General features: G+C 42.3%; 4 protein-coding genes across 5 annotated transcripts in view; 2 read left to right on the forward strand and 2 right to left on the reverse strand.

Moving 5' to 3' along the window:
• The window catches only part of LOC139209956 (protein bicaudal D homolog 2-like), a 43,632-nt gene extending 41,553 nt beyond the window's left edge, over positions 1 to 2,079 (reverse strand). For both annotated transcript variants that reach the window (XM_070839888.1, XM_070839887.1), the window contains exon 1: positions 1,580 to 2,079. In XM_070839888.1, the coding sequence (XP_070695989.1) occupies positions 1,580 to 1,819 (240 nt within the window). In that variant the 5' untranslated portion in view covers positions 1,820 to 2,079. The remainder of the gene's footprint in view (positions 1 to 1,579) is intronic.
• A 3,994-nt stretch (positions 2,080 to 6,073) lies between these two features.
• ptpdc1b (protein tyrosine phosphatase domain containing 1b) lies at positions 6,074 to 9,457 on the forward strand. The gene is made up of 9 exons (XM_070838954.1): positions 6,074 to 6,113; positions 6,516 to 6,681; positions 6,869 to 6,949; positions 7,051 to 7,169; positions 7,247 to 7,384; positions 7,496 to 8,511; positions 8,858 to 9,040; positions 9,124 to 9,234; positions 9,323 to 9,457. Exons 1-9 carry the CDS (start codon positions 6,074 to 6,076, stop codon positions 9,455 to 9,457), a joined length of 1,989 nt encoding a protein of 662 aa, XP_070695055.1.
• A 119-nt stretch (positions 9,458 to 9,576) lies between these two features.
• fbxw12 (F-box and WD repeat domain containing 12) lies at positions 9,577 to 13,862 on the reverse strand. The gene is made up of 10 exons (XM_070839203.1): positions 13,736 to 13,862; positions 13,597 to 13,634; positions 12,879 to 13,045; positions 12,669 to 12,793; positions 11,962 to 12,168; positions 11,710 to 11,874; positions 11,338 to 11,548; positions 10,541 to 10,722; positions 10,269 to 10,399; positions 9,577 to 10,125 (listed from the first exon to the last, which is right to left on the reverse strand). Exons 1-10 carry the CDS (start codon positions 13,844 to 13,846, stop codon positions 10,026 to 10,028), a joined length of 1,437 nt encoding a protein of 478 aa, XP_070695304.1. The 5' UTR covers positions 13,847 to 13,862; the 3' UTR covers positions 9,577 to 10,025.
• Positions 13,863 to 14,917: 1,055 nt separating this feature from the next.
• Positions 14,918 to 21,459, forward strand: LOC139209482 (protein Wnt-7a). The gene is made up of 4 exons (XM_070839204.1): positions 14,918 to 14,988; positions 15,628 to 15,854; positions 18,514 to 18,785; positions 20,977 to 21,459. Exons 1-4 carry the CDS (start codon positions 14,918 to 14,920, stop codon positions 21,457 to 21,459), a joined length of 1,053 nt encoding a protein of 350 aa, XP_070695305.1.
• The last annotated feature ends 5,979 nt before the right edge of the window (positions 21,460 to 27,438 follow it).

Consider the following 27,438-nt stretch of genomic DNA (forward strand, 5'->3'; position numbering starts at 1 on the left):
CCACACTCACAATAAACAAGACTTAAAAACTGGTGTGCTTCCGAAAAACCAAGAAAAATCTCTACAAATATCTCCTCTCCTTTTTAGGTGCTTTAGTTTGCTGCCATGGTTACTCTTTGAGGGGGTTTTCAGCCTGTTTTGCTATTCAGAGCTTTCTGCTGTCATTCCTCTGTGGCAGAGGTAGGCCTTCTTGCCAAAGACATGCATGGGAAACTGAGCGAGAGTTGCTGAGAAAGCCATGAGATCTCCTCCTTTCAGCAACAACAACAGTGACTAGAGAGAAGGCCACTGGAAGACTGACAGAGAAGAGGGAGAAGCAAAAACCTCCCTGCATGTGTTTACTGAATTGTACAAAAACCCAAGGGAGCGATGAGCAGATTTCTGGCAAAGAAAGAAGGGGTTTGCCATTAAGCCTTCTCAGCTATTGGTTGTCAGGCCTAGTGGGAAGACACAGGAAAAGCCCACATCTCAAATGAGGATGTGAGCAACCATGAACAAGCATGCGTCAAAGCAGAAATCTGCTTTTTTTTCCCCCCATGACAACTTGTGGGTACAGAAAGAGTCCAAAAGCCGCAGCCTTTGGCAGGACTGTCTGCCTAACGTCACTCTGAGGCCATACTTCTCTCCTTCTAAATCACAGGACAGCGATAAACTCCTGCTCTGGGGAAGAAAATCGGACACAGTGTGATACAACAGTAGGGAGTGTGTCCGGCCACAAACAGACACATCCTTTATCTCCCTCTCTGGTGCAGCTTGAACTGTCACTCTCAACATTCTTTCCATTCCCAAACGGTCGTAACTCGTTTGGTCTCCTCTGAGAGTTGTTCATCTCTCCCTTCTGAGCGGGAAGGTTCAAAATTCAAACCTACACCCGCCCCTCTGACTAAACTAGTAATTCTCGTTCCCCTTTTGAGCCGAGAGACACTCTGACAAGATATCTAAAGCCCATCAGACATCTAAAAGAGCTGGTTTTTAATTTAATCTCATCATGTAAATGTCATTTTAAAAACTTAAACTACCTGAAGAACAGAATTGAACCAAAAACCAATTACTGTACATCATATCGTGTAATGATGGTCATATCTGTACAGTTGGCAGATCTACTCAAGATTAAGACATTGCAGAAAACGGCATGGAAACAGGCCAGGCCTGGACTAGCTATGAGTCAGACAGGAATGCCTTGAAGAAGCTGCATAAATAAATAAAGGTGGCAATGCAATGGGGGACACCCTGAGTGAGGAGGGGGTGGGGTGATGAGCTGCCTACTGAGGAAGCATCCTCTCCTCATCTTGCATCTTGACCTTGTAGGATGAAAAGCAGCTCGCTATTCTAATGCTGTTGCCTGTCCAAATGCCACAGCAAGCCAAGTCCTTATATGGAATATTATATTAATGAGACCATATATCATAAAAATGTTTTTAAATGTCAATGGAACTACTTGACACTGTGACAAATGGGTAGATGGCCTTAAATACGTGCTCGGCTAATGGTTTCAGAGTTGCTGCGTAGAGCCCATTTCTACAAGATGATATTGCTATATTTTCTCAGACATATTTCGTGATTTTCAAATACAGCCTACCTCTTTGAGCTGGTCCACCTCCTGCCTGACGGCCTCGTACTCGATCTCCAGGTCATCGTACTGCTGTTTGAGCTGCTGCTTCTCCTCCAGCACCGCCAGTCCGTACTCCGCCGCCTGGATCTTCTCGTTCGTGGTCTCAGTCAGCTCCCGGGAGAGACGCTCGATCTCGGCCCGCATCCACTCCGGCCCGGCCTCCAGCAACAGCATAGCGTCTGGGTAGCCCTGCTCTTCCACGGACATGTCGGTACCGGCGACGAACAACGTACGCCAGCTGATCTGCGACAACGGGGGTGATGGGGCGTCTTCAAGACGTGGTAACCTTGAAGATGAAGCTGTTGCTTAAATTCGTCTGTATTTAAATTGCATGATTGTTACGCTTGCGTTTCTCGTTGCCGGTCTTGTTTCTTTGGTCATGTAGATGACTCTGTTCAATTTATCTCCGACGGGGGAGCTCGCAGTTATCTCTTAAAAACGCTCCATCGTTGAGGTCCTCCGTTTTCTTCTCCTCTCCCCCGGCTTGTCGGGGCAAAAGCGCCGGAGCTGGACTACCAACTGCTCAGACTGAAAAAAGAGGATGTACAACTTCTGGTTTCTACTTTCAAAATAAAACTCCTGTCGACAAAACAGGTCCCAGGCTATGGATGGTTGTAAATTTAGTTTGCTTCGTTCACGTGTAGAAATTATAATAGAATAGATTTAAGGAAGAACACGCAGCGAGTGAGAAGCTATTGATTATTTTCTAAGAGTTCAGCGCGCTCATATTTTTAATTTTGAAGGCAAAGTCAGTTAACTTCCGGTAAGCGCACGGTATCAACGCCGGCTTGTTTGAAACAGCTGAATGGTCCGTTTAACCAGCTGGGGCAGCTCCTACCGGGCCGCAGTGCTTGTCGGGAAATGTGGTACATATAGTACGTAAAGTCAACGCACAGGGTGTGCCAAGGCCAGGAATTAACTCATTTCCCATTAGGCTTTGTGTCTTTGCTTATGTGGAGCGCGGAAATCTCTGTCCCGGCCGCTCGTTGTCATAGAAATAGAACGAACAGACATGCTAATGGCTGCTCTGTGGCAGCTGCCACATGAATATCTGCTGCCATCTGTCGGAAAAATGTATATATTATATGTATATATATTCACTCTAAATTAAATCAATTTGTAACCATAAGTGAATATTTTTATTTATAGTTATGTATTTATTCTTAAATGTATGCTTTTATGAATTGTTGCTTATTATTGCTATGATTTGCATGCCCTATATATAGAAATGCAGTGTAGCCTACATGATAGGCTCAATGCTTTAGACCATTTTCACTCCTTTTGACATGTTGATGCAGAGCAACAACCACAGGTGTAATTAATAACATTAAAGATGGCTGCGTAGTCTCTGGATCCTGGTATTGTGCATGCTTACTCACTGGCTTTGCCTATTGGACACTTAAATAGAACAGGGTCATCATTAATGTTATCTGCTACACCTGTGCTTTGTCTGCTGTGGCAAGTCAAAATGTTTGCTATGAAAAAGATCTATTGTCAATGGTAATGAAATGACATTACAAGTACATTTACGCGAGTACAGTAGGCTACTTGCAAACAAACAATTTTGACATACAGGACTTGGACTTTACTTTAGACTTAAACTTGTATATGTTAATTTGGAACTTTTTATATCACAACTACAGTTACTAGCTGCTTTGCAGATTAATATTTCATGTACAAAACCTATGATACATTTATAAGATATGATACATTTAGTTATTGTTAAAGATTGAACTATCTAACACCATACAAAATAGATGAGCTCCACCTCGACAAGCTAAATCGCATTAACACATCAATGCATTTATTAGCTATCTAGTGATTTATGTAATATAACACTCACATGGGCCATTTTACTACTTAAAGATATGTTTAAGTACATTTTTACATACATTTAGCTGATTATCATTGTTGTTGGGGTGCCTGGAGAAGTGGTTATGCTCTTAATTGAAGCTCCCGATTTTTTTCAAAGCATCCCATCCAGCAAAGGACAAGCGCCATGTGTTATAAAATAAACAGTGACATAGAAAACTGCTCTTGCATATTCAGTTCACCCAGAAATGAGCCAGTAGTAGTATTTGCACATTGTCACTTAACTTCTGCAGCTTGATGAGGTGCAGATTTAGGTATCAGTACTGTTCAAGCCTGTTTTACTGGTGTATTTACACACATGATTGATGGACACAAACTTTTTAAAGCACAAAAAACTTTTAGAACCCATAAAGTAAGCACAATGGGTGCTGTTAGGAAGAATCACATGCCAGCGCAATTCTGTCACATTCTGTGACAACTAGGTTGACTGCGGAGACAAAAATTAACGTTAGCTTTAGAGAACAAAGTTTATTGTGATAAAAAGATAAATCAGCCCATTATCATTACTTTGGTCTGATGAGTCCAAGTTTGAGATTTCTGGTTCCACCCTTCACGTCTTTGTGAGACACAGAAAAGGTGAGCGGTTTCTACATGTGTGACGCCTGAAGGAGGAGGTGCGATGGTGTTGGGGGTCTGTTGGTGATTTATTCAAAATTCAAGTCACACTTAACCAGCATGGCGACCACAGCATCCTGCAGCTACATGCCATCCCATATGGTTTGCACTAAGTGAAACCATCATTTACTTTTCAACAGAACAATGAGCCCAAACACACCTCCAGGCTATTTAAGGGCTATTTGACCATGAAGGAGAGTGATGGAGGCTGCGTCAGATGACTTAGCCACAATCACCCAACCTAAACCCAGTTGAGATGGTTTGGGATGAGTTGGACCACAGAGTGAAGGAAAAACAGCCAACAAGTGCTCAGCACCTCTGGGAACTCCTTCAAGTCTGTTGGAAAGCCATCCAGGTGACGACCTCATGAAGCAGACTGAGAGAATAAAAACAGTGTGCAAAGCTGTCCTCAAAGCAAAAGGTGGATACTTTGAAGAATCTAAAATATAAAACATATTCTGGTTTGTTCAACACTTTTTCGTTTACCACATATATCCAGATGTGTTCCTTCATAGTTTTGATGTCTTGAATATGAATATATAATGTAGAAAATAATGAAAATAAAGAAAAACTAATTGAATGAGAAGGTGTGTCCAAACTTTTGACCGGCACTGTAGGTATGGAAATCCAGAGAAGGTCTCTGTCCCTTTTGAATATAATAAGGAGAGCAGCTTTTTAGGATTGCATTAGGATTATTAGCTTTGCAGTCTCGCCAAATGCTGTACATCATCGACTGATCTCTCCGCTGTAACCTAAAAGTAACCAGCTTTAGCGAGGTGAAAGATAAGCCAATCAGATTTTATCTACTTGCTGTGTCACTAAGATCCCTGCAGCAGAGTAGGACACTTCTAGTTTGGTGAGTTCAGAAATCCTCTGACCACTGTCATGACAAAAAATCCTAAATCTTTACAGACCTATTCACAATTGACATGCATATGATTATTAAAATACACAGTATGCATGGTATCTGGTCAGGTGAGCAGTTGGACAGGTTTACTATGTGCAACACACAGACGTATTGTAGCTCATTGTATCTCAACAGTCCATCAGAAGGGAATAGTGATGCGGCTACAGTGTTTTTTAATTTTTTGTTTTATTCTATTCAGTTATTGTTGAGGAGTGGGTGCTCTGTTTTACACCTGAACAATAATAAGATTAGGAGCATAATCCAGGAGGAGTCAGGAATAGCCCGGCACTACCCCCTGAGCCGCAGACAGGAGGAATCATGGCGGTAATTACAAAGGACACAGTCTCTGCTGCTTTTTGACACATCCTTCAGGTTAATTTACCCCCGTACTTGATCTGTCATCCTTGTGAGATAGATAGCTTTCCCCAAAGGAGGATCCTGTGTGTACTTTCCACACAGAGATAATCTGATAAGAATCAAATCAAGCGAGGCCACAGGATTGACTTTCCACAGAGCCGAAGAGGGAAGGACGGCGTCAGGCTGTGAGAGGTTGATGTCAGAAATTTTGGCAACTGCAGCTGTGAACCACTTGCGTTCTGGGATGGTGGTTAGCAGCTCGTCTCACTTGATACAGGTAAATCTGTCTTTGATAGATTTTATTTTGGTTTGGCTGCATTTCTTTCCTTGTTGGCTAATTCAAAGCTGATGATTCTGCACATTGGTCTTGAGGAGTGATTATGAAGTTTGTACTGTGATGAGCTACCAGCTAAGAATAGCAGCTTGACAATCCTTTAAAATGGATTATGTGTGCTTTACATTTGACTGAATATGATGTATGGTGTTGATCTTTGATTAGAATATTATTTGTAGGCTGTCTTGTCATCTCAACTGTCTCAAACTGTTGCGATTCAGTAGAAAACTGGTTGCAGTGGGCTACTACATTTCTTATATTTCCATCAATTCTTTACAGAATGCATATTATTAAAGTGTATAATATAATAAGGTAGATGTGTGTGTGTGTGTGTGTGCAGACTCTGCTATGACTGTGGATGACAGCCTGAGTGATAATGGCACTCCATGAAAAAGGTGGAACTCTGATGGAATACAGTAAGTGAGGATGGTAATTGGTCATCAGTAAAATGTACTAGTTAAAGAGTAAAAGTCAATTAAGTGTTCAGCTACTATCATATTTTACAGATTTGTACGCAACCAAAATGCTTCTTAAAAAGCATTTGTGCTCGATGAGTGGCTATCTATACTGCAATGCTCTGATGACATACTCACAATGCAAGACCAGGATTAGACTCTAAGTGAGCACTCACCACTGATGATCTTATTATTTTGTTAAAGAACCACCTACATTTGGTGTGCTGTGCTGATATAGTTTCTAAGGATGTGACACCTTCTCATAGGACTTTAATAGTATTTTACCTGTTTACCAATTTTAGATTGAATACGTTTTGTGCGATATCATTATTTCTTCTTCTTCTCCCTCTATAATAATTGCAGTCAGAGCCCCCAGGGCAAAGTACACAATAATAGGAGAAGCAATACGCTATGTCATCCCTGGAGATATGCAATGCTCAATTGGATGTGGAGGTCAAGCCTGCAAGTACGACAACCCAAGTTACTGGAGTGAAGACCAACAGGCCATAAAAGGCCTCTACTCATCCTGGTACACATGCTTGTTCTAACTTAGTAGTCTGTGATACAGCAAAACAGCAGATGATCTACATCAGCCAGGAGCTTTTATATCTTCTCGTCTCAGTCCATCAAACATGGACTGTCCAGTTAACATGGACTGAGAAGGGTGTGGATTACTACGCAGTATGCACAGCAGTAATGATTTTCTATTGTTTCAGGGTTAGTGACCATCTTCTTGCTATGTCCAGACCTTCAACAGAAATCATTGAGAAGTATAATGTCATTGAGCAATTCAGAAGGTAAACACAACTTCGTTTCAATGTCTTTCAACAGCTTCCTGCCTGAGATGAGAATAATGAAGTGTTCATGTCTCTGTTGGTGTGTGTGTTTGTGTGTCAAGGAATGGTATTAAAACAGTGATCAACCTACAGATACCCGGTGAACACGCCAGCTGCGGAAACCCTCTGGAGCCAGAGAGCGGTTTCTCGTACCGCCCAGAGGTCTTCATGGAAAACAACAGTGAGTGTTTTATACAATAAAATTCATTAAATCAGTATTGTCGGTCTGGTTTAACTAAAAGCATCTTACCATTTCAGTTTATTTCTACAACTTTGGCTGGAGTGACTATGGGGTGGCCAACCTCACCACCATTCTGGACATGGTGAAGGTCATGGCCTTCGCACTGCAGGAGGGAAAAGTTGCAGTCCACTGTCATGCTGGTCTCGGCAGAACAGGTAGGTTTGTGAGAAACGTTGCATAATGTGTTTTGACTTTTCAGGACAGTCTGATCGTTCAGCTGTACAATCCGACATACAATGAAAGGCTTCCCCTCTTCTTCCCCACAGGCGTGTTGTTGGCATGTTTCTTGGCTTTTACAACCAGGATGACTGCTAACCAGGCTATTTTATATGTACGCGCTAAACGCCCCAATTCCATCCAGACCCGTGGTCAGCTGCGTTGTGTCAGAGAGTTCGTTCAGTTCCTTGCCCCTTTGAGGAGTGTGTTTTCCTGCGCTGAGCCTCGATACAGCCCAGTTACCCTGACCCAGTACCTGAACCGCCAGAGACACATACTGCACGGCTATGAGAGGAAGGAGCTGAGGCACCAGCCAAAGATTGTCCAGGTGGTGCCTCGGCTGCTGTTGGACATCGCAGAGAATCGGCAAGTGATTGAGGAAGACATTCTGGAGGCCCCTGACATTCATGACATAGAGATGACTCTCAGTGTCATTGAGAAGATGGGCCCTGAGTTATTTGCAAAGCAGCCCCGTTTGCCAGGTATTCCTACCTTACCCAGACATTTCAACGAGCCGGCCATCTTCTACCATCGCAAAAGTTTGAGCTACAGTGAGTCCGACTTGAGACGACTGGGCTCGCAGCTCAACCTCCTCACACAACCTCTCGGGTCCTTGTCACAGAGTAACGTTGACATGCCCACTTGCGCACATGAGGCCTCTCAACCTGCAACCCAGTTTCAAGGTTCAAATAGCAACATGTCCGACATCTCACACAGCTCATCAGGCTCACTGTGGCAAATCAAGAACGTAGAAAATCAGAAAGGTGGATCCATTCTGCTGAGGAGAGTCAAGCGGAAAACCATCCAACGCAGCGAGTCTGTGGGAAACGATGAACGCGGAAATAAGGGTAGCATGCTGTCCAGGTGGAAGGCAGTGCAGAGGGAAGAGTTGGCCATGAATGGGACGAAGTCTCAAAAAGAAGAGGAGCAGTCAGAGGTGCCCTTCATCACCCTGCAGTCAGAGTTGTCCCTAGAGGCCAGGAGGCTGCTTGTGGCACAGGCCCTGGCAGTGGAGCTTTTTCTTGATGGGGATGAGGAGCACAAGGTCAAAGTCCTGGCCTGGCAGGTAAGTGACCCACACTAGTGGTATGCTATTTAAATGTTTGAACTTCTCCATCACAATGGCTGATGCTAAAGTGTCAGTAACATCAACTGTTCATGACAACGCAGCCCTAACAGAGACATTACTGCATGCACCCTAGTCCAAACTAATGTGAACTATTAAATGCTTTTGTTCTTGGTGACTCCAGAGTGCAGTGTCAAAGAAGACCCTCCATGTCCAGAATAATTTCAAAGACGGTATAATGACCTAAAGGTTCTACACATCGCAGCTTGACAGAATGTGTCTGGATAAGTTGCCTCAGTCACAAACAGGCAGACAGGGTTTAACATGACTGTCCCAATGTGTGCAGGCAGAGCTGAACCAAGGTGGTGGCTGGGAAAGGCTGTGTATGGAGCGGGATCCCTTCATCCTCACTGGGCTCATGTGGGCGTGGCTGGAGCAGCTTAAAGAGCCGGTCATCTCCATCCAAGAAGCCAAATCCCTGAATCCCAACGACACTGATGCTCAGACTGTCCTCAATACACTTGAGCAGGTGATTCACATTTGAAACAATAGCAACACTACAATGAATTGCCTGGAAAACTAAGCTCACAAGTTTATGTGATCTGTTTGCAGGCCTCTAAACAAACATTAATGTGCATACTAGATTGTATGGCTCATATGCTGGTGATACCAGAAGAGGTTGAAAATGCATTCCTGAATCGTACTATTAAGGCTTTTACCAGGGTAAGACGACCAAAACATCTGATTATTTGGGATTCAGTTCAACAACTTTTGCTTCAACAACTTAAGAGCACTGCTTGCCTTCAAACAGGTGGAGAATAACTCAGAAGATGGAAGAAAAGTGTACGAATCCATGACTACAGTCCTACGGTGTGTCCTTTGGGACATGAGAAGTCTGGCCATCGAAGCAGACAAGGCTCCTGTGTCTCCTTTCGCTTTAACATAGGTACGACTAGTCATGGACTTGTGGTGCACGGCCTGTACCTCGATGTGGGGGCATGAAAGAGAAAAGAAATGCTTTTGTGCCTTGTGACAAAATCATTTAATATGTAATAACTGATTCTGTCAATATGGGATTAATATTTATTTATGGTATGTAGATAAGTGTAACTAATACACAACTAACACACCTCAATATTTTCTGCCAGTATCTATCAGTAATGAGTGGAGGTAACATACTGATGAATGGGTGACTGACACATATTTTGCACTGCATTGTGCCTTAAGACAGGTCACATTCAACACGTACATACCTCAGCTCCACAAGAGTAGTTATAGAACATCATCTGTAAACCGTTACAGGCTTCTTGTTTCTTGACAAGCATGTAGTTCACTCAGTGTAACATTGCCTTTCCCTTAACATAGTGTTTCTGTAATAAGTGTTACTTTCTGTTTTCTTTATGCATAGACTTACCAAAGAGCATCCTGATATAGGCATATATTTTAAACAGTTCATAATAAAAGCAAATGTTCCTCCATCCTATGTTGTGAAAACTGCTTGTAGGTACTTTGGCTCAGGAGGTGAAAGAATACACTTTTAAGACGTCTTTCCCGTCTTTCCCTTCTGCTGAAGCCACGATGCTGGAGTAGTCACAGGCGACATGAGTCAACCCTCTAGGACACAGAGCACAAAGCATAAATGATCAGGATTAGGAAGTTAGTGTCAAGACAACGCGAAGACACAAAGAGAACTGTTGATGCTAACTTGGCTGTTGTTGACACAGTAGAGCCATACACAAGTATACAGCATCCAGTACCTGGACATTGTGTGAGAGCCTCCCAGTAAGTGATATCGGCTCTCCAGGGTCAGTCCATGATCCCTGTCATTTCTCCACGTCAACACCCGTAAGGAGAGGTCCTGGGATGCCGTCACCACGCGAAAGCTATCCTGTGAATGTGAAGACAATGTTAACTGGTCTGGTTCAGTCACTTATACTTCACACAAGGGGGTATGCTGTACTGTATAAAACAAGGAATTTTAACAGTTGAGGGGATATTTCTTTGAAATCCAAATAAGGAAACAGCTTACCACACTCATAGAGGAGATAGGCATTGTATGCTCTTTAAAGCTCGCGAGCAGAGCACCTTTAAGAGAGTACACCCACAGCTCCTGGCCGTGTGCCAGCACTAAGCAGTTGCTGTCCTTGGCCTCTAAAAGGATATGTGAGGACCAGCTGTTCAGTTTCAAGGGGAAGGACTCCACCTGCTGGACTAAGATGAGAAGAAATTCAAAATAATTATACAAGCAGACTACAGAATTAAAGACAACTACACCTTTTAAACATCTAAACTATACATTTCAGGATTTTTACTTAATTCTTTTTTATGCAGTTGTCATGCACATTTTCTGGGCTACCCAACTCCAGTTCTACGGAAATTCATATTTACCTACATTGCAGGTACACTGCAGGCTGGGCTATTGAGGCTGCTGTCACTGGGGAAATTTATATTTCTTTCCTGTTTTTTTTTTATTTTCTCTCAGTATCTATTGAACATCACTGTACAATACTCGAGTAACAGGCTCTCGCTCTCTGATTTTGAGTAGCTGGCACTAAAATCAGATGGGTGACTATTTTTCTATTGTTAAATTCCATTATAGCTGTATTAGAACTTGTAGTCTTGGCTTACCAGTCAACAACAGGAATAAGCAAAACACAATGACAAATGGATCTCATAGCAGCATCCATACAAACAACTTAACAACATCTGCACTTAATAGTGGATTTTCCGTGAATGATAAACCAAAAGACTGCAACTGGGTATTTTAAGGTTCAGTATCACATTTAGAGCATATTAAAGTCAACCTGCACACATCTCAGTCCTCACCCTGGATCTCTGACTTGTACTTAGTCCTTTTAATGCTGACATCAAAGACAGTGAGGGCTTTGTTGTTTGGGCGTTCGTTGTGGTGGATGACGGCCAGTCTGGCAGGCTGGGTGGGTATGAAGACAGCAGCCTGGCACCCAGTGACTGGCACAGACTGGCACAGAGGATCTTCGTCCTCAGAGGGAGAGGTCAGACTCTCAGTATGAATCACCTGCCAACAGACCAAATGACAGAAATCTCTGTTTCTTACCTGTGAACAGGTATTTTTCCCACTGTGTCATTCGCAGAGACGTAATGTGGTTAAAGAAAACACACGAGAACAGGCAGGAAACACAAACATGAAGTCAGGCTGTCAAAGACAACAAGAAATACCTTTGGACTTAAATCATCATTGTCCTTGGTTCCAGCCGTGATCCACTTCTTGTCAGGTGAAACTAGCAGTGTGTTGACTTTAAAGGTGTCACACACCATTACGCTGGACTGTTTAGTCAAAGCTGAATCAGCTAGTGTACACACAGATCCCTGACTGGTTCCAACCTGGAAGATAACACAATAAGATGCAGATGTCATTAAAAATTACTCGTGTCTGGTTTTACAAAACCAGGAAGTTTTGAGGTTGCTTACAGTTAGAAACCAGTTGTTGTTGATACTGTACGGTAGTAATGTACAGTGTGGGGATGCAGTAGAAAAGGAGGCCAACTCCTGGCCAGTCTGACCCTGCCACGTCTTGATGAGTCCCGTGGAGTCTGCTGTGACCACAACTTGATGCTGCTCATCACTTACAATCCCCGTCAAAGGACTCTGCACAGGACTGCACCACAGGAGTTCACCCTGGGAGAAAACAAAATTGCAACATCATGTAAATGCCTTGGTGAGGCAATTTATTCTAGTGGCTTTACAGCTTTCAACCAAGGAGGGGGAACTACAGGAGAATATGTGTGTCAGTAGTGTTTTGCTGGAATGAAACCTGCATACACATGGCTTGCTGTGGCACGTGTGTGTGACACGACTGCACTACATATTGATTTAGTGAAGATAAACGGCAGAATGCAGTATGATACCCACATTGAAACACTGTCACTCCCAGTTTTACATGTTTTCTGAGGCATTATCTGTAAATACTGTAAGAAAGTCATACAATCAATTTCAGACAATGGGTACAAAATAAATCTAAAACTTAAATATATATAAATATACAGAAAATCTGGATTATGCCAATACACATTTAATCAAACTGCCTCTAAACAAGACAACATTTTCACTGGTACAAAATACTTTTAACATGATTATGCTGAGAATGCAGGATGACGTGCTGACGGAGCTGCACTTACATTTTGGATGTTCCACGCTCGGACTGTACCATCAGCAGAGGCGCTGCAGACTGTGGCGTTGCTGCTCCAGAGGTCAGGACGTTGAGCAGAATTCCCCTGCAGGTACACCAAGCCTACCACCCTGCCTGATGGACGGCACGTATGAAATACAAATGAGATGAGAGGCATGATGAACTCACACAAAGGAGATCCCAGGCAGGGACAGCATACCTGTGTGTCCTCTGAGGCTTTTGCAGGTGTAACCTCCTGATCGGCCTTTCGTCATCTTCGCCTCTAAATGGCAACGTCGCAAGAAGTATCTCTTCCATGAGTGATTCACATGTTCACTCCGCAAGTCGGCAAAGTTACAGAAACTCCAGCGCTGCAGACACATCCTCCTGAGGGAAACACAGAGGTGGATTTAACATTATGTTTTAATTTGAAATATCAGTCACAGGTGCATCATCCAGTGGGGAAAGAAGTACGCAGATATTTTGCTTCAGTAACAGTAGCAACACCACAGTGTATAAATTCTGTGCTACAGTAGAAGTACAAAAGTCATCAAAATGTACAAAAGGTAACACTCATTGTGCAAAATGGCCAATTTAAGAAGAATATGAATTATATTAGAAGCATGGAGGTGTGTATGGTTTAAGTGTAGACCTTATTTTTCTACCATATATATATATTGCAGGTCATCCTGTGAATTTCACATAGTAATCAATAAAGTCTCATCTTCAGCCATATTAGTACATCATCATTCATTTGTTAATTATACTTTGTATTATTAACTTGAAATTGCAGAGTAACAAATAACTAAAGGTATCAAAAAACGAGTACGAGTACCTGCAACTTCTACTTAAGTACTTGAGTAAATTAAGCATTTAGTTACTTTCCAGCACCGACATGAACATAAAAAGGCAGAAATTCAAGTGCAGACTAAGCTCACCTCCATAACCAAGGAGTCTCCGCAGCTTCACGCCAGTCCTGAAAATATATCAATGTAATCAAGTCAGACAAATGTTGGATTCATAATATGGTCGCGCTTGTTGCTCTTCAGCTACTTCCGCAAACTGGACACTCCTTACCTTACACACACTTGAGGCACTGATTAAACCGTCCTCGGGCAGAAATGTAAAAATATGAATAAGGCAATCACCGATCAAGTGCGGGTGATGAAGGTCCACACTGTCATCCATAATGCAGCACCCCCTCACCCACTGCCTCCCTACTATAGATATGTGTAGGCAGCAGAGGTTCAGTTTTTAGAAAGCTACGGAAAGACTGCAGGGACAAGGGGAGGCGGTTTGTTTAGCTTTCAACCTGCAAGGTCTCCACTGCGCCAGCAGATGTCGCCATTGTAAAAGGGAGGGGGTCCACAGAGGTGTGCAGGGCAGACGCGCGCTGCAGGTAAAGCGGCACCAGATGCATTATTAAAAAAACCAAGAAGAGGACGGATTCCTGCTTTTGAATATAAAATGAATCTACAGGACATAAATGCACGCGTTAAATCTCATAAATGTGTCATTTAGCCTACTGTTACCTGACAGAGCATGCCTATCATTCAGTCTGGGTCTGTGTTCAGGTAGTAACTCATCTCATCTACTTAAAATAATAATTTTGTAATGCTTCTTTTTAGCACATGTGGAAAAAAAAAATCTTTTATTTCTGTTGAGCCCTGACCCACTTAATAACCAAGTAGAAAGTCATCCCAATCAGTCAAGGTGGATTCACAGTAGTGAACAGGAGTGCGTGTGCGTAAATGTGCGTGTGTGCGTGTGTGTGTGTGTGTGTGTGTGTGTGTGTGTGTGTGTGTGTGCGTGTGTGTGTGTGCGTATGTGCGTGTGTGTGTGTGTGTGTGTGTGTGTGTGCTGAGATTCAGCCCTGGCGGGATTCTTCAGCAGGGCCCCATGTCTCCTGTGAACACGCCCCAGTTAGATGAGCCAGATATATAGCCAAGACCTGCGGGTAGCAGAGGAACTGTGAGAAAGACATAATCGCACTTGCTCACCCCAAGGGTTACCTGTGACACCCTCGCAATGACAAGAGCGCCCAGCGAAAGGGGGCCACGTAAAAGGAGTTTGGATGATACCCTAGCCGACAATTTGTAAAACTTCTCGAGCTTGTACTGTGGGGTTTTTTTTTTTTTTGCGTGTGCTCATTTTGGAGTTCCTCTGGAGTTACCTGGGCTGTGATCGATCGGAGAATAAGCGAACCGAGTTACTCATCAGCTCTACAAATCGTTGCATGAAACTGAGAGCGGGGCCGCAATGAGTCGGAGAACACGACGCTGGATTTTAAGAGTTTTACTTTGTCTAGGAATTGTTTATTTGAAAATTGGGTGAGCTGCGTTTGTTTCTCTTTAGAGTTTAGTTTGTTGTTGGTTATTCGCAAACTCAAAACAGCCTACTTCAATAACTATTAATACATAAAAAAAATCTCCAATTGTATCCAAAAAGCAGCTGAATGTATAAATGATAAATAAAACATTTAAGGAAGAGCGTATAAACTTATCTCAGTCAGACTCGTAGCTGCGTCCTTGTCACTGGCATTTCCTTCATTAGACTTTACCTTAAAATGTTAACTCATACCGGCATAAAACTCAAAATCATCTCCAACTTTATTGTAGTCTGTAATTTACAGAATTAGTCCAGTGATGCACCTCAGTCCAGACATGTTGAAGAATCTCTTCTACAGTGAAACAAATCATTGTGGTCATAATTTATACTATTAAAATGTAATTTATTCCCGTAAATCCGAGCAACACTGCCTATTTTCCGCAGGGATACATTAACATTTGGTCTAAAACCATCCACCAGTATTTAATAAACTAAACAGCCGTGATGCTTTTAATTTTAAATGGTGATGTAAACTCTTTATGGTAAAAAAACTTCATCTTAAAACCAACCATTTTTAAGAATGGGAGAAATAAATGGTTGAAGGCTACTTTTTCTCAGTTATATCCGTATTCCATTCACAGTGGCTTCTCGTCGGTGGTGGCCCTAGGTGCGAGCATAATCTGTAACAAGATCCCCGGTTTGGCTCCCAGACAACGGATTATCTGCCAGAGTCGCCCCGATGCCATTATCGTCATCGGAGAGGGAGCCCAAATGGGCATCAACGAGTGTCAGTTTCAGTTCAAAAACGGGCGCTGGAACTGCTCTGCGCTTGGAGAGAGGACAGTCTTCGGAAAAGAGTTGAAAGTGGGTATGTTGCTGTCTGTTAACGTTTGTTTACAAGTTTAAACTTTTATTTTCCAGCAGTAAACATGATTTCATCAGTCACCTAGATGCGCATTTGTGTGCGCTGTGCGTAAAATGCGCATTGTCTTAACCTTTGGCTGTTTTGTGATTCCCCTCAAAAATAGTCAAGACGTTAATTTATGATACTTTGCAAAAATAAAAAACACGTTTTTCAAAGTTATTACCCTGTCATGCATCCATGACCTTTACCTTTTTCTCACAAACTGTAATCTAACAACTGGTGCTCTTGATCACCAGTCAAACCCCGCACCAGATAAACCTCTTCTGCTCATAAATGAATGCCTGCCCTGCATCATTGCATCCATAATATGAGGAGCATCCCATAAGGAGACAGTGTCATTTACATCAGGCCTAGTTTTGCTCTAGACTTTTCATTGAGCGGGGCTTTCTGAGCATGTATAAAAGGTATCTGAAGCCAGCACTGTAACAAAGCTCTTGTGAATGTTGCAGCCTTTCTTTTCAGCCCGGCAGAGTCTCTGGAGACACATTTTCACTGGTCTTTATCCTGTCTAGTGATGGGTGCTGTGGCTCTCACTGTAAGGACGTAGATCTTACCACGGGTATAAGTTACAGCGGGGCAAAGCCAAGAAGGGTAGCAAGACCTGAAAGTAACAAATTAGTTCAAATCGATGTTCCTACTGCTGAGACAAAAGTATCTTCTGAAGATTGGATGAACTTCAGGGGATACTGGAATTACGGCTGGAGTTTTTTTGGATTATTGTCGGCTACTGTGGACTGATAAAATGGATTTAAGACTGCTGGCTACCAATACCAGGAAGACATAACATGCTTTAATGAAGTATAATGATATTTGTCTAAGAATGCCTTTATTGCTACAGTTGGTGTAAAGAGTTTGATAACCACGATAACCTAAAATAATACGAATTTTTAATATATTTTAGCCCTGTCCTGGGCCAGAACTGTTGAAATAAAACAAAAAATCCAAATGCCCTTGTATACAATGGTCAGTAGGTTGGACCAGCTGTTTGAGGCCATCTTGCCGGCTGCTGCTGGAAAGAAAGGATTATCTCCTCATGCTGTTGAAATGAAAACAGTGGTGACAATCTGTTCCTTTATGAATGAATGTTTTTTAGCTCATCAAGAGCCTTGGTCTGTGTTTCCAAGACAGGAGTTTAAGTCTATGGCTTGGACAGCCATACCAAATAGATTGGTTTCACTGATCGGATTAACGTAGAAGGCCAATGGCTGTAAATGAATGCCATTGTTGATGCCCAGGCTGAGTGGAGCTGTGTAGCGTTCAATTGTTCTTAAAGCGAAGGAAGAATGACCAGTGAACTGACATAATGCTTATGGGTAATGCATCAGCTTTGAGCCATTTTAGGCCTCAGCCACTTTTGCTCTTGAACTTTGGAGTTACACTAAGCTGTAAGAAAAGAGGTCCATATAAAGAGGCTGGATACTGAGAGGTGCATGACTCTGCAGAGATGAAAGAGAAACAAACATGGCAGAAGAACAGTGAACTGGCACTTCTAGTTCAACGTACGCTGGCTTTTGAATTCTACTCTCTTTTTAATATCCTTCACCTCTCATTACAAGGTTATAAGGAATTCATGCCATCTCTTGTGGTGAACCCATGCACTCAGAACTGCAGGGGAAAAATTAACAACGGTGCAGTCAGAACTGGCTGACTGCACTGACACACCTTCTTTTTTGGCTCGGAGCCCATCAAGTCTATAAAAACGTCCACATAATTGATGCTTCAATATGAGTTTTTTTTTCAATGGCAAGGGCACACATCCAAGATGTTTATCAAAAACATGGCATCTTTACATAGTGAACCGGGTGGCAGGAGGAAGCACAAAGAAAGGATGATATTTGTTTTGAACAAACAGAGACAAGAGGAGTTTATTTACACATAGATATGATGGATGTTATTATCAGGAGTTTCCTGTTTGCATAATGAGTCACAGATCTGAACATTAACGAAGGCTACTGTTATGAATATGCATAATTATTACATTATGGGCTGTTTTCACATTTTATTAAAAGGAAAGGGCATAGCTCTGTGTGCATTGTATAAGGCTTTGAATAAGATTTATTAGACCTTCTCTTTGTGGCGTTCTGCTCTGGGCTTATTATTTGATTTGAGAACGTTGTGTCGGGTTTTGTCTATATGATTCCTGTCAGATTAACCTTTAGTGATTTGTCGATATTTCCGTGTGTGTGTCAATGATTTGTTAGCTGGACTAGAACGAGATAACGGCAGGATGAAGATTCTGATGTCAGTGCCTTATGAGTTTACACAGAATGTGACAGTTTCTGAGCAGATCAATAGCCCTTCCTTTGCCGACAACCCTCTTATTCATACTGCTTTGTTGACTATACCACCTGCAGCCATTTTGGTTCACGGGCAGGACAGTTTCCTGGTCAGGTTTCAAAACAGTGCAGCCCTTGAGTGATATGTCAAAAAGACTGTGATGTAAGCACACGCACTGTTAATAATTAATCTCATTTTCCTTTTTAAAAACCTGTACTTATTGTATTTGCCTTAAAGTGGAGGAGAAACACCATGACATTCTCTTTTTAAAAAAATCTTAATATAGTAACATTTTATTCATCACCTTTTTTTTCTGCTCCCCTAGGCAGTAAAGAGGCTGCGTTCACCTACGCCATCATTGCAGCAGGGGTGGCCCACGCCATTACAGCGGCCTGTACGCAGGGTAACCTGAGTGACTGCAGCTGTGACAAGGAGAAGCAGGGTTTCTACAGTAAAGACCAAGGCTGGAAGTGGGGAGGCTGCTCAGCAGACATCAGCTACGGCCTGGGCTTCTCCAAAGTATTTATTGACGCTCGGGAGGTTAAACAGAACGCAAGGACACTCATGAACCTCCATAATAATGAGGTGGGACGCAAGGTAAGTGACAGGCGATAGGATTATGTCTCTTTATTCTGCACAGTGACTCCAGGGATCACAGAATTCACTGCAAAAGATGTTTTCCCGACTCCAAATGTAAATTCTTTCAGTATAAGAGAAAACTAAATGTAATGGTTAACTGGTGGTTAACTAGTTTAAGGTTGGTCTCAGCAAGTGTTAACAGCCTCTGCCATGATGTGGGGTGGGCGAACCTTGCCAAAGATCTAGGCAGTGGGGCCAAGATTGAACAAGCAGTGGAATAAAAGGCTGCTTTTAGGGGAAGAGCAGTCTAAGTGGCAGGATTTGATTACAACCCAGATCTCTGCACTGAAAACAGATTGACACTGTACAAAAAGGCATTAGCCCAGTCCCCCATGCTTTGCGCCACTGGGACAGTATACAGTTACCTTTATGACAATCCTCAACCCACAATTTCACCAATATCATAAACCCACATCAGGTGCAATGTGCTTGTACATGCACCACAGAGATGTTTACTGTTTGGTTACTAGGTTCGATTTTCTTTGAGTAGTATGTGTCTCTACACAGGAATGTATCTATACAAACTCCACCTGCATAATACTAATCCACAGTTTTAATTCAGACCTCAGACATAAAGTCCAGATTGGATATGCATCAAGTCAAAAACTATTTTAATTTTAGTATTCTATGCATTTGGCCATGCTTACTGTCAAGCAATTCTATTTATATATATTTATATATACTATAAAAGAATAAAACACACAAAAAGTTACCATACAGCATAGACAGATAAGATACAGATTTATTAGGGAAAGGATGGTTTACATGATTTTTTTTCAACCTGTTCATTAGATGGCTTTTCTGCATGCATGGCTGCAGAACACTGCAGAGTGACAAAGAGACTCCAGTAAGTCTAGAGGTTAGAGACTGAGTGGAATGATGTGCCAAACAGCCAAAGTGAGGTAGGAGCTAGTCAAGAATAGAGAAGCAGCTTTGCCCAAGTTAACTCATATCCTCTCGCTCTCTGTGTGTGTCTCACTGTGCCAAAATAGCCTGATTCACACAACCAACACATCCATCCTGACAACGGCTGAAAAGCCTCCTCACACACAATTGTACTCGGTAGATCATTTTCTACGTGCGTTTCAGGACCATGAATTCAAATTGGCTTATCTGGACAGCTAAATTGCCTCCCAGGGAAAAAAAAACTGCACTTGTGGATTCAAACTTTGCACGGTTTTACTTCGTTTCTCTTCTTTCTGCTAATAAATGGCTTCTCTGTTTTGATAGTTACACCCCCTCCCCCTTTATTTATGCTAATCAAAAGCAGTGATACTGAGCAGGAGCGCGTTCACAGCTCCCTGGTTGAAGACGTGCAGACAAAGGCTGTCACAAGTGTTGGTCACAGGACAACTGATGGATTAGGGAGTTGAAGCCAAGGGTTTTATGAAGTGGTTTGCTTAAGGAAAAGTAGTTTTTTTTTTTTTCAGTTCTTGTTCACACGTCTGTATTTGGGTTTTACTGTTACAGTTTACTTGCCAAGAACTCAGAGGCGTAAATATCTCGCCAATGGCTTTGGGAGACCATATTGAATACCAAACTCCCAGCATTTTAGCAAAAGGAAATGGCAATTGACCTTGTTGCTAAAGAAAATTCCAGTTTCAGTCAATGGCACTTCTCATTGTCATCAGCTCAGGGTTTAGCAGTAATCCTAGTCACTCGGCGCCTTGTACAGTCACTCTTGACATTTTCGTGTTGTGTGTGGTGACTACACACACAGAGCCTGAAATCTGATACATTATTTTGGCTTCTGTGTATATGGTATCGCACAGCTATGTGGTGGGGCTGTATTTAATCCCCAACAGTAGTGTATTTGTCAGTCACATTGTTATTAAGTTGCACGTTTGTCACTTGGCTCGAAGTGCGGGAGTTGAAATTTGAATTGAGACAGTTTGAAAGAGGCCACAGATTCATGATATGTAGACAGTGCATTGATTGTAATTTAAACAATTAAATTCAGAAAAATATAACTATATATAAAAATATAACTTTAGCAGATAAAACTGTGAAATCATTATTCTGGTAAATTGCGCAATAATTGGTTTTAATACTCTAGTATGGTTGTTATTAACCGACTATCACTCATCACTGGCGTGTTTTAACAGTTGTTGGTTGTTCATACGTGACTAAGTCGTTTTTGTGTGTCTAGGTCCTGGAGAAGAACATGCGACTGGAATGCAAGTGTCATGGTGTCTCGGGCTCCTGCACCACCAAAACCTGCTGGACTACACTTCCCAAGTTCCGCGAGCTCGGCTACATTCTCAAGGAGAAGTATGCCCACGCTGTGCATGTGGAGCCAGTCAAAGCCAGCCGCAACAAGCGCCCTAAATTCCTCAAGATTAAGAAGCCTTACTCTTACCGGAAGCCCATGGATACAGACCTGGTGTACATAGACAAGTCGCCTAACTACTGTGAGGCGGACGCTGTGACGGGGAGCCTGGGGACACAGGGCAGGGTGTGTAACAAGACTATGATGCAGCACATCAGCGGCTGTGACTTGATGTGCTGTGGCCGGGGATACAACACACACCAGTACTCCCGCGTCTGGCAATGCAACTGCAAGTTTCTGTGGTGCTGCTATGTGAAATGCAACACCTGCAGTGAGAGGACAGAGGTGTACACATGCAAATGAGAATATTTATTGGATATGTTGTGTGTGAGTTATGATGATGATGATGATGATGATGAGCCTGTGGGTTCATGTCTTTGTGTTTTCATGGACAAACTAGAACTGTTAACGTTACAAGAAGGCTGTTATTACAGTATTTTCATACACAATGAGGAGCTACTGTACTGTGTATGCAGTAAGCTGAAGATGGGGCGTCGTGATTCTTTTGCACACACAGCTCTTCACACCTCTTCTCGGACTGTTGTGGTCGTTGGGGGTGCAGCGTCGAAACGGTGTGACTAAACAGCGTTAAGGGAAAAACTGCCCCCCGACATGTTGGGTGACCACGGTGTGAGTCAGTGAAGCGAAATGTCAAGACTTTAAGCTATACGGACACGTTGTGACATTTAGGAAATGGACTTTGCCAATGCAGATGAATTATGGCGGATGTGATTGCTGGGCAGGACACGCTGCCGTAGTTCTCACTCTGTGCACAGATGAAATGACACAGCCATTTGGAATATTTAACATACTGTATTTAGAGAATTAAAATAATTAATATTAATTTATTCTATAAAACAACTACTGATTTTGTCCATTATGGATCAAAAAATAACTAAATGTTGGGAGGTTTTAGTTTATTAAAGCAATCAAAACGTGTCCACTGTTAACACACTGGATTTGAATTTGCCTGGAATAATGTGTCGTGTTTTAGAATAATGTTATTCCAGATGAAACTGCTGTAGGCTACTCACATTGACCTTCTGACCTGCTCATGAGTTTGTCTTCCCTCTGTTTGCTGCTAGTCTAGAGAATCCCACTTGTTGAGGTAGAAGGCTGTACGCTCTACTGACTGTCTTCAATGGCATTGCTTACTTCAAGCCGATTTAGCTTAACAGGAGTCATTCACTCATCAAAAACATGGGCACATTCTCCACTTTTGGTAAATATTGGTTAATAGAGTATATTTTGTAAAAACCTATTTTTATATGAATGTCTTATTTATATCTTTTGCATATTCAATGTTCTGACCCCGACACATGTTTTTAAATCCTTGTGGGAAAAAAAAGCTGATATATGTAAGTTGGCCCCTGCTGTCACTGCCATAGTTGTATACTGTAAGTGATAGAAACTGTTTATATGTGTCTGTGTTCAAACGTCTGTGTTTACTGCGTTTCATGACTACTACTGATGGAATACAGGAAAAGAATAACACTAACAAGACATGATTTCCATTATTGCTTCCTCATACAGTCAGTATCACTCTAATTATGACAAGAGAATAAATGGTTTCGTACGTAGAAACCATACCTTTATGTTATACTAACAGTTGTAATGTGCTGTAAAAGGCTAGATATTAGTAAAAAGTGACATAGTGTACAAAGCTGAAGAAAAGTAATACTGACCTTAACATTTTCCTACCATAAAGCAAAGCAACAGTGGAGATAAATAACCTTAATTGCTCATTATATAGGATTCAATTAAGTCATTAGTTAGATGTGAACATAAAAGTAAATCTTTATTAATGGTAGCTATATTGTGGTTTGCATCATCATCAAGCAATCGTAAAGTCATGAAATAGAGATACAAATTTTCGAATATATGGTCTCCATGGAGATAAATCAGTTTTCAAAGTGCTTATCCTACAAGTAAGGAGAGCCGCAGAAAGAGAGACGTCCTTTGAGAGGGGAAAGTTATTCAGGCTTAATTGAGGGCCCATCTCGCCGACTGGGAAGCAGTTGAATGTGTCAGGGGAGAAAAGTGTTTGTGCTCTAATGGTAGGGTACCAGTGTAATTGATGAGACTGGTTGGGCAGACTGTCACGGAGATGACTTGCTCAGTCGGGGGAGTGGGAGCTGTCAGGTGATAGATGACTCGCACATCTGCTTCATTCACTCCTGGGCCACTAGTTGCTACAACAACTCCAGCGCTGCAGAGAAAATGCAGGTCGGTCTCCAAGAGAGGCCGGCCGACGTGTCAGGGAAATGTTAACGATGCTAAAGCCCACAGTCGTTACGGATTCCACTCTCATCGGCCTGGAAGTGGAGTGGGGAGACGGGCCCAAGGTGTTGACGGGAAACCTGCTCCCAATAATCTCCTGGGATTGACAAATGTAGCCTGTAAAGTTTTCACCTGTTCTGTATTTTAGAAGCATTTCCACGTGGACATTTTCCCTCTAAAACTCTTCCATTTTCCTGTTTCAAATCTAAAAAGCAGAGACTCAAGAGAATTCAGGTTTAATTTACAGTAGATTAGCCGTATCATGTATCATTGGCAGTGATAGTCTGTCCAGAATAAAGAGAAAAGGGCGTAAAGGGATCATAAGAAAGGCTTCTCTCTGTCTGACAAAAGCTTTCAGCTTTCATAATATTGTTACAAAAGACTCACGCATAAGAAAAGGAAGCTGCTGAAAAAGCCCTGGTTAAATCTAAACTAGGGTTTTGTGTGTAAAATGCACATCACATTACCTAATGAACAAAACACTTATATCTCAGAGCCCTTTATGTGTGTCACTTATTTCCTATTGCTTGCAGTGATCTACCATTTGAATGACAAGGGCAAAATCCCAGGTTTGTGTGGATACTTCGAATGTGGTGCTCTAAGGTTACAAGGTGTCCTTGTAGGTTCCACTAATGCGGATTAATCATGAGGATTTACACCATCAAACCTTCGGTGCTATTATTTACAGCACAACATGCCTTTTTTTTTTTTTTTTTAAACCAAACAATGAAGTTTAGCTACTGCTCCAGATAATCCACCTGCAGTGTTTTCCAGTCAGGTGCAAAACAGAGGCCTCAGTCACCTCATCCCCATTGAGTCACAAGCACAAAATACCACCTTCTTTGATATCGCAGGCTAAGTCAGACACCCTGCAGGATCACTGAAATGCTAATTATACTCTTAGCTGTGTTTCTCCATAAACAGGACCTGGCCCATGCCAAGATGTTCTGGGGTGTAATATCCATGTTGATCTGAAGTGGGGTTGCGTTACCCTTTGGAGTTTTGTTTATGAAAACACACACACACACACACACACACACACATACAAAGACACACAAACACACGCACTCACCCGTCACCTGCAGTAGTTGGAAATTGACGGTAGCAGCAGATTTATAGTTGGTAGTCTGGCTCACTCCCTGTGTTATTGCTGGAGACCTGCCACAGCTTCCCTATCTACTCCCATGACCTGTTACATCAGGGCGGCCCAGCCGTGTGCTCCAGCCAGCAATTAGCGTCAAAGCCAACAACGAGCCTTTTAAATCGTATTTAAGCAAGATCCATCCTGCTTTCTGTTTTATCATTAGATCTGAGTAGTCTGCACCGGTGATCAGATTTATAGCTGAAATTAAAAATCTACCTGATGATGCAGATGTTTGTCGAAAACAGTGATAGAATTCAGGGTTTATTTGCAATTCATATTATGAACCCAAACCTAATTACAATATACAAATATTATATTTCTTTGGGTGTTCTGTTCTATTTTTTGTGTGCAAGACAGCTACTCTAATACATAACATCTTGTGTTTAGTTTGCTGAAATAAACCTTTGACGACTTGAAAATATGACACCGGTGTAGAAGGAAATGGCTCACAATTTCGCAGTAAAAGAATCAGTGAATCATTCATTTTTAAGCACCTTCATTAACACACAAGGCTGTGCGTGTGTCTATGTGTGTGTGTGTGTGCACCATTCTGTTTCAACAACTTCCAACGTTTCACTCAAACAAGTGGACAGCACTAAAGACAATAATTTGAAGGAGGAGGAGGAGGAGCGAGAAAATGTGCTCTCCAGTTTTTCTCTCCCCTTCGCTCTCTCTGACCATAAATCTTCTGACACATGATTATGTCAGTCATACTTTTGTTTTTCCTCTGGTTGAGACATGCACAAGCACCTGAGCGCTGCACAGTAAATTGCAGAGCACAAGGTTGTCTTTATGTGATTCCAGAGATACTGTATGGGTGCAGAACTCATTCATGCACTCTCTTAACAGCGCACTGCTTGAGACTCTGCGATGGAAGCCAGAGATAGCTGACAATATCCACTCCCCACAAGAGAGATCCACAACTGTTTGGCCCACACAGGGTCTATCTGACTTCCCATGGCCTATCTGATTTTTACAGGTAAACACAGTGGTCAAATAGCTTCAAGGCATTGTCAGCGGCATTAAGGTAAGAACACAGGCTGGAGGCTGCAGCTCTTTGGGGGGATTTTGAAGGAGCCATTTACAATGATTTGAATGAACATACCAGCCCACTTAACTTGCCTTTGAAAGCTTTTGAAATATGTAATCATGGAACAGTGATGCATCTGAGAAATGGAGTAATGAGAACTTTGAGTGAGTGTGTTAAACGCTGCCTTTGATGGTGCGTAGTGTTGTATCTTCAAATGATCTGGGCACCCCATATGATACTTTTCCTTGTTTTTGGAGTGGTTTGGAACAGGGCTATGGAGGGCCCTCATACCTGCCCCCCCAGCCACCCCCCTCCACAAGACGTCACCCGAGCTAAGCTTACAGTAATCCTCCGACGTCTCGAGCGTCCTGACACGGGATGTTTTGAACAAAAACACCAAACTCACTACAACCCCGTAAGACTCAGAGACGCTTAGGAAATATCACTGATCTTCATCCAGCGTCATGACAGCCAGCCAGATTCTCACTCTGACTAAAAGAAGAAACTGGCATCTTCTCTCCTTGATTTTATTGTTTTTTTGTTGGCTTGGCAGGACAGCAGGTTTATGATAAACCACAGTATTGCTCGTGAGGCTTTGCTCCTCGGTTACCTCCTGACTATGAAACCTTTTCCACGCAATTGCTCACCTCAACAAGACACAACATTCAAATAAGAATAGAAACAACACTGAAATGGAAACATAGCCAAGTATGATCTTTTCCATTTACATATCAGGTAATTACCCAATCAAGTTGTGCTGCTGGTGTTTCAACTTTAAATTTCTTCGACTGTCAACAAAGGAAAGTGCACAAACAAGTTGCTGGGAAGTAAACATTCTGCGTGTACTTTACAGATGGTGTCATAGCTTCCACGCTCATGTCTCTTGGCTGAACAGTTCAGAGGGAGTTGCAATGAGTTCTTTCCTCTAGCATCTTGTAACCTGTCCAGACACGTTCCTAAATGTATCATTGCAGAAAGCTATGAAACAATTTGAGCAGATGCTGCCAGTTTAAATAACTAAACCGTGTGGTCAGAGCTATTATATCATTAATCTTCTCCCTCTCTTCACTCATGCTTTGCCAAGATATGGAAACACCCTCACCTTCAACCCAAAAGAGGTAAAGAGATACCTGAAAGTACTTCTTTTGATATGTATCCCACAATGCAGGTGACAAAAGTGTTTTGAAGTCAGTGCCACAGACCCTTTCAATCATGTTATCTCTGTTTCACTCTGTTTTCCAATGCATATCCCACAGCAGACTGAAAGAAAAAGATTTTTGCTGTAACAACAGGCAAAGAATTGTTCTGCATTACAATTTGTTTGTGTTACTCAAAACGTGGCCTTCACGAGTGGCTAATTTCTACACAGTTCATGTCACTGATGTCATGAACTATAATAACCACTTGTGTGAAGTTTTATGTCTCTGGCTCCCTGTAAATAATAGCCAGTGTTGGCTGTAAACAAGGTAAAGGCCTCTGTTGGGATGTCTGACAGGTGGTATCTCAGGTCATTCTGTTCATTCCTCTAAATATATTTCATTTTTTCCATTCGTCACTTATTCCCCTATAACGCATGCACAGTCACTATTAAGCTCCTAATCCACTTAAAAAACTAAACGGAACTAAAGCGAATAGGTAATGTGCACCGAACGACCTCAGAGTCGTGGAGGTCATTCGGTGACAGTGGTAGATGAGGCTGTGACAGTGGTAGATGATCCTACAGTTCAGCACAGGGTCAGAGGTTTGTCTGTAGGGCAGGGGAACACAGCTGGGTGCTCTGCTCTGAGGTCAGCCTCAGTGATGGTAATGAGATAAAGAATAGGACAAA

The sequence above is a fragment of the Pempheris klunzingeri genome, chromosome 11 (genome assembly GCF_042242105.1).
Source record: "Pempheris klunzingeri isolate RE-2024b chromosome 11, fPemKlu1.hap1, whole genome shotgun sequence".
NCBI classification, from domain to species: Eukaryota; Metazoa; Chordata; class Actinopteri; order Acropomatiformes; family Pempheridae; genus Pempheris; species Pempheris klunzingeri.

What these genes read in the sequence shown, in the direction of transcription:
- ptpdc1b (XM_070838954.1), top strand. Translation starts at nt 6,074, where the DNA reads ATGGCACTCCATGAAAAAGGTGGAACTCTGATGGAATACA. An exon ending in GTCATTGAGCAATTCAGAAG is followed by an intron (nt 6,950 to 7,050) that starts GTAAACACAACT and finishes TTGTGTGTCAAG; the next exon opens with GAATGGTATTAAAACAGTGA. An exon ending in GGTCTTCATGGAAAACAACA is followed by an intron (nt 7,170 to 7,246) that starts GTGAGTGTTTTA and finishes TTACCATTTCAG; the next exon opens with TTTATTTCTACAACTTTGGC.
- fbxw12 (XM_070839203.1), bottom strand. Translation starts at nt 13,846, where the DNA reads ATGGATGACAGTGTGGACCTTCATCACCCGCACTTGATCGGTGATTGC. An exon ending in GTGCCTCAAGTGTGTGTAAG is followed by an intron (nt 13,635 to 13,735) that starts GTAAGGAGTGTC and finishes ATATATTTTCAG; the next exon opens with GACTGGCGTGAAGCTGCGGA. An exon ending in CTATCTCCTCTATGAGTGTG is followed by an intron (nt 10,400 to 10,540) that starts GTAAGCTGTTTC and finishes TCACATTCACAG; the next exon opens with GATAGCTTTCGCGTGGTGAC.
- LOC139209482 (XM_070839204.1), top strand. Translation starts at nt 14,918, where the DNA reads ATGAGTCGGAGAACACGACGCTGGATTTTAAGAGTTTTACTTTGTCTA. An exon ending in CGGAAAAGAGTTGAAAGTGG is followed by an intron (nt 15,855 to 18,513) that starts GTATGTTGCTGT and finishes CTGCTCCCCTAG; the next exon opens with GCAGTAAAGAGGCTGCGTTC. An exon ending in ATAATGAGGTGGGACGCAAG is followed by an intron (nt 18,786 to 20,976) that starts GTAAGTGACAGG and finishes TTGTGTGTCTAG; the next exon opens with GTCCTGGAGAAGAACATGCG.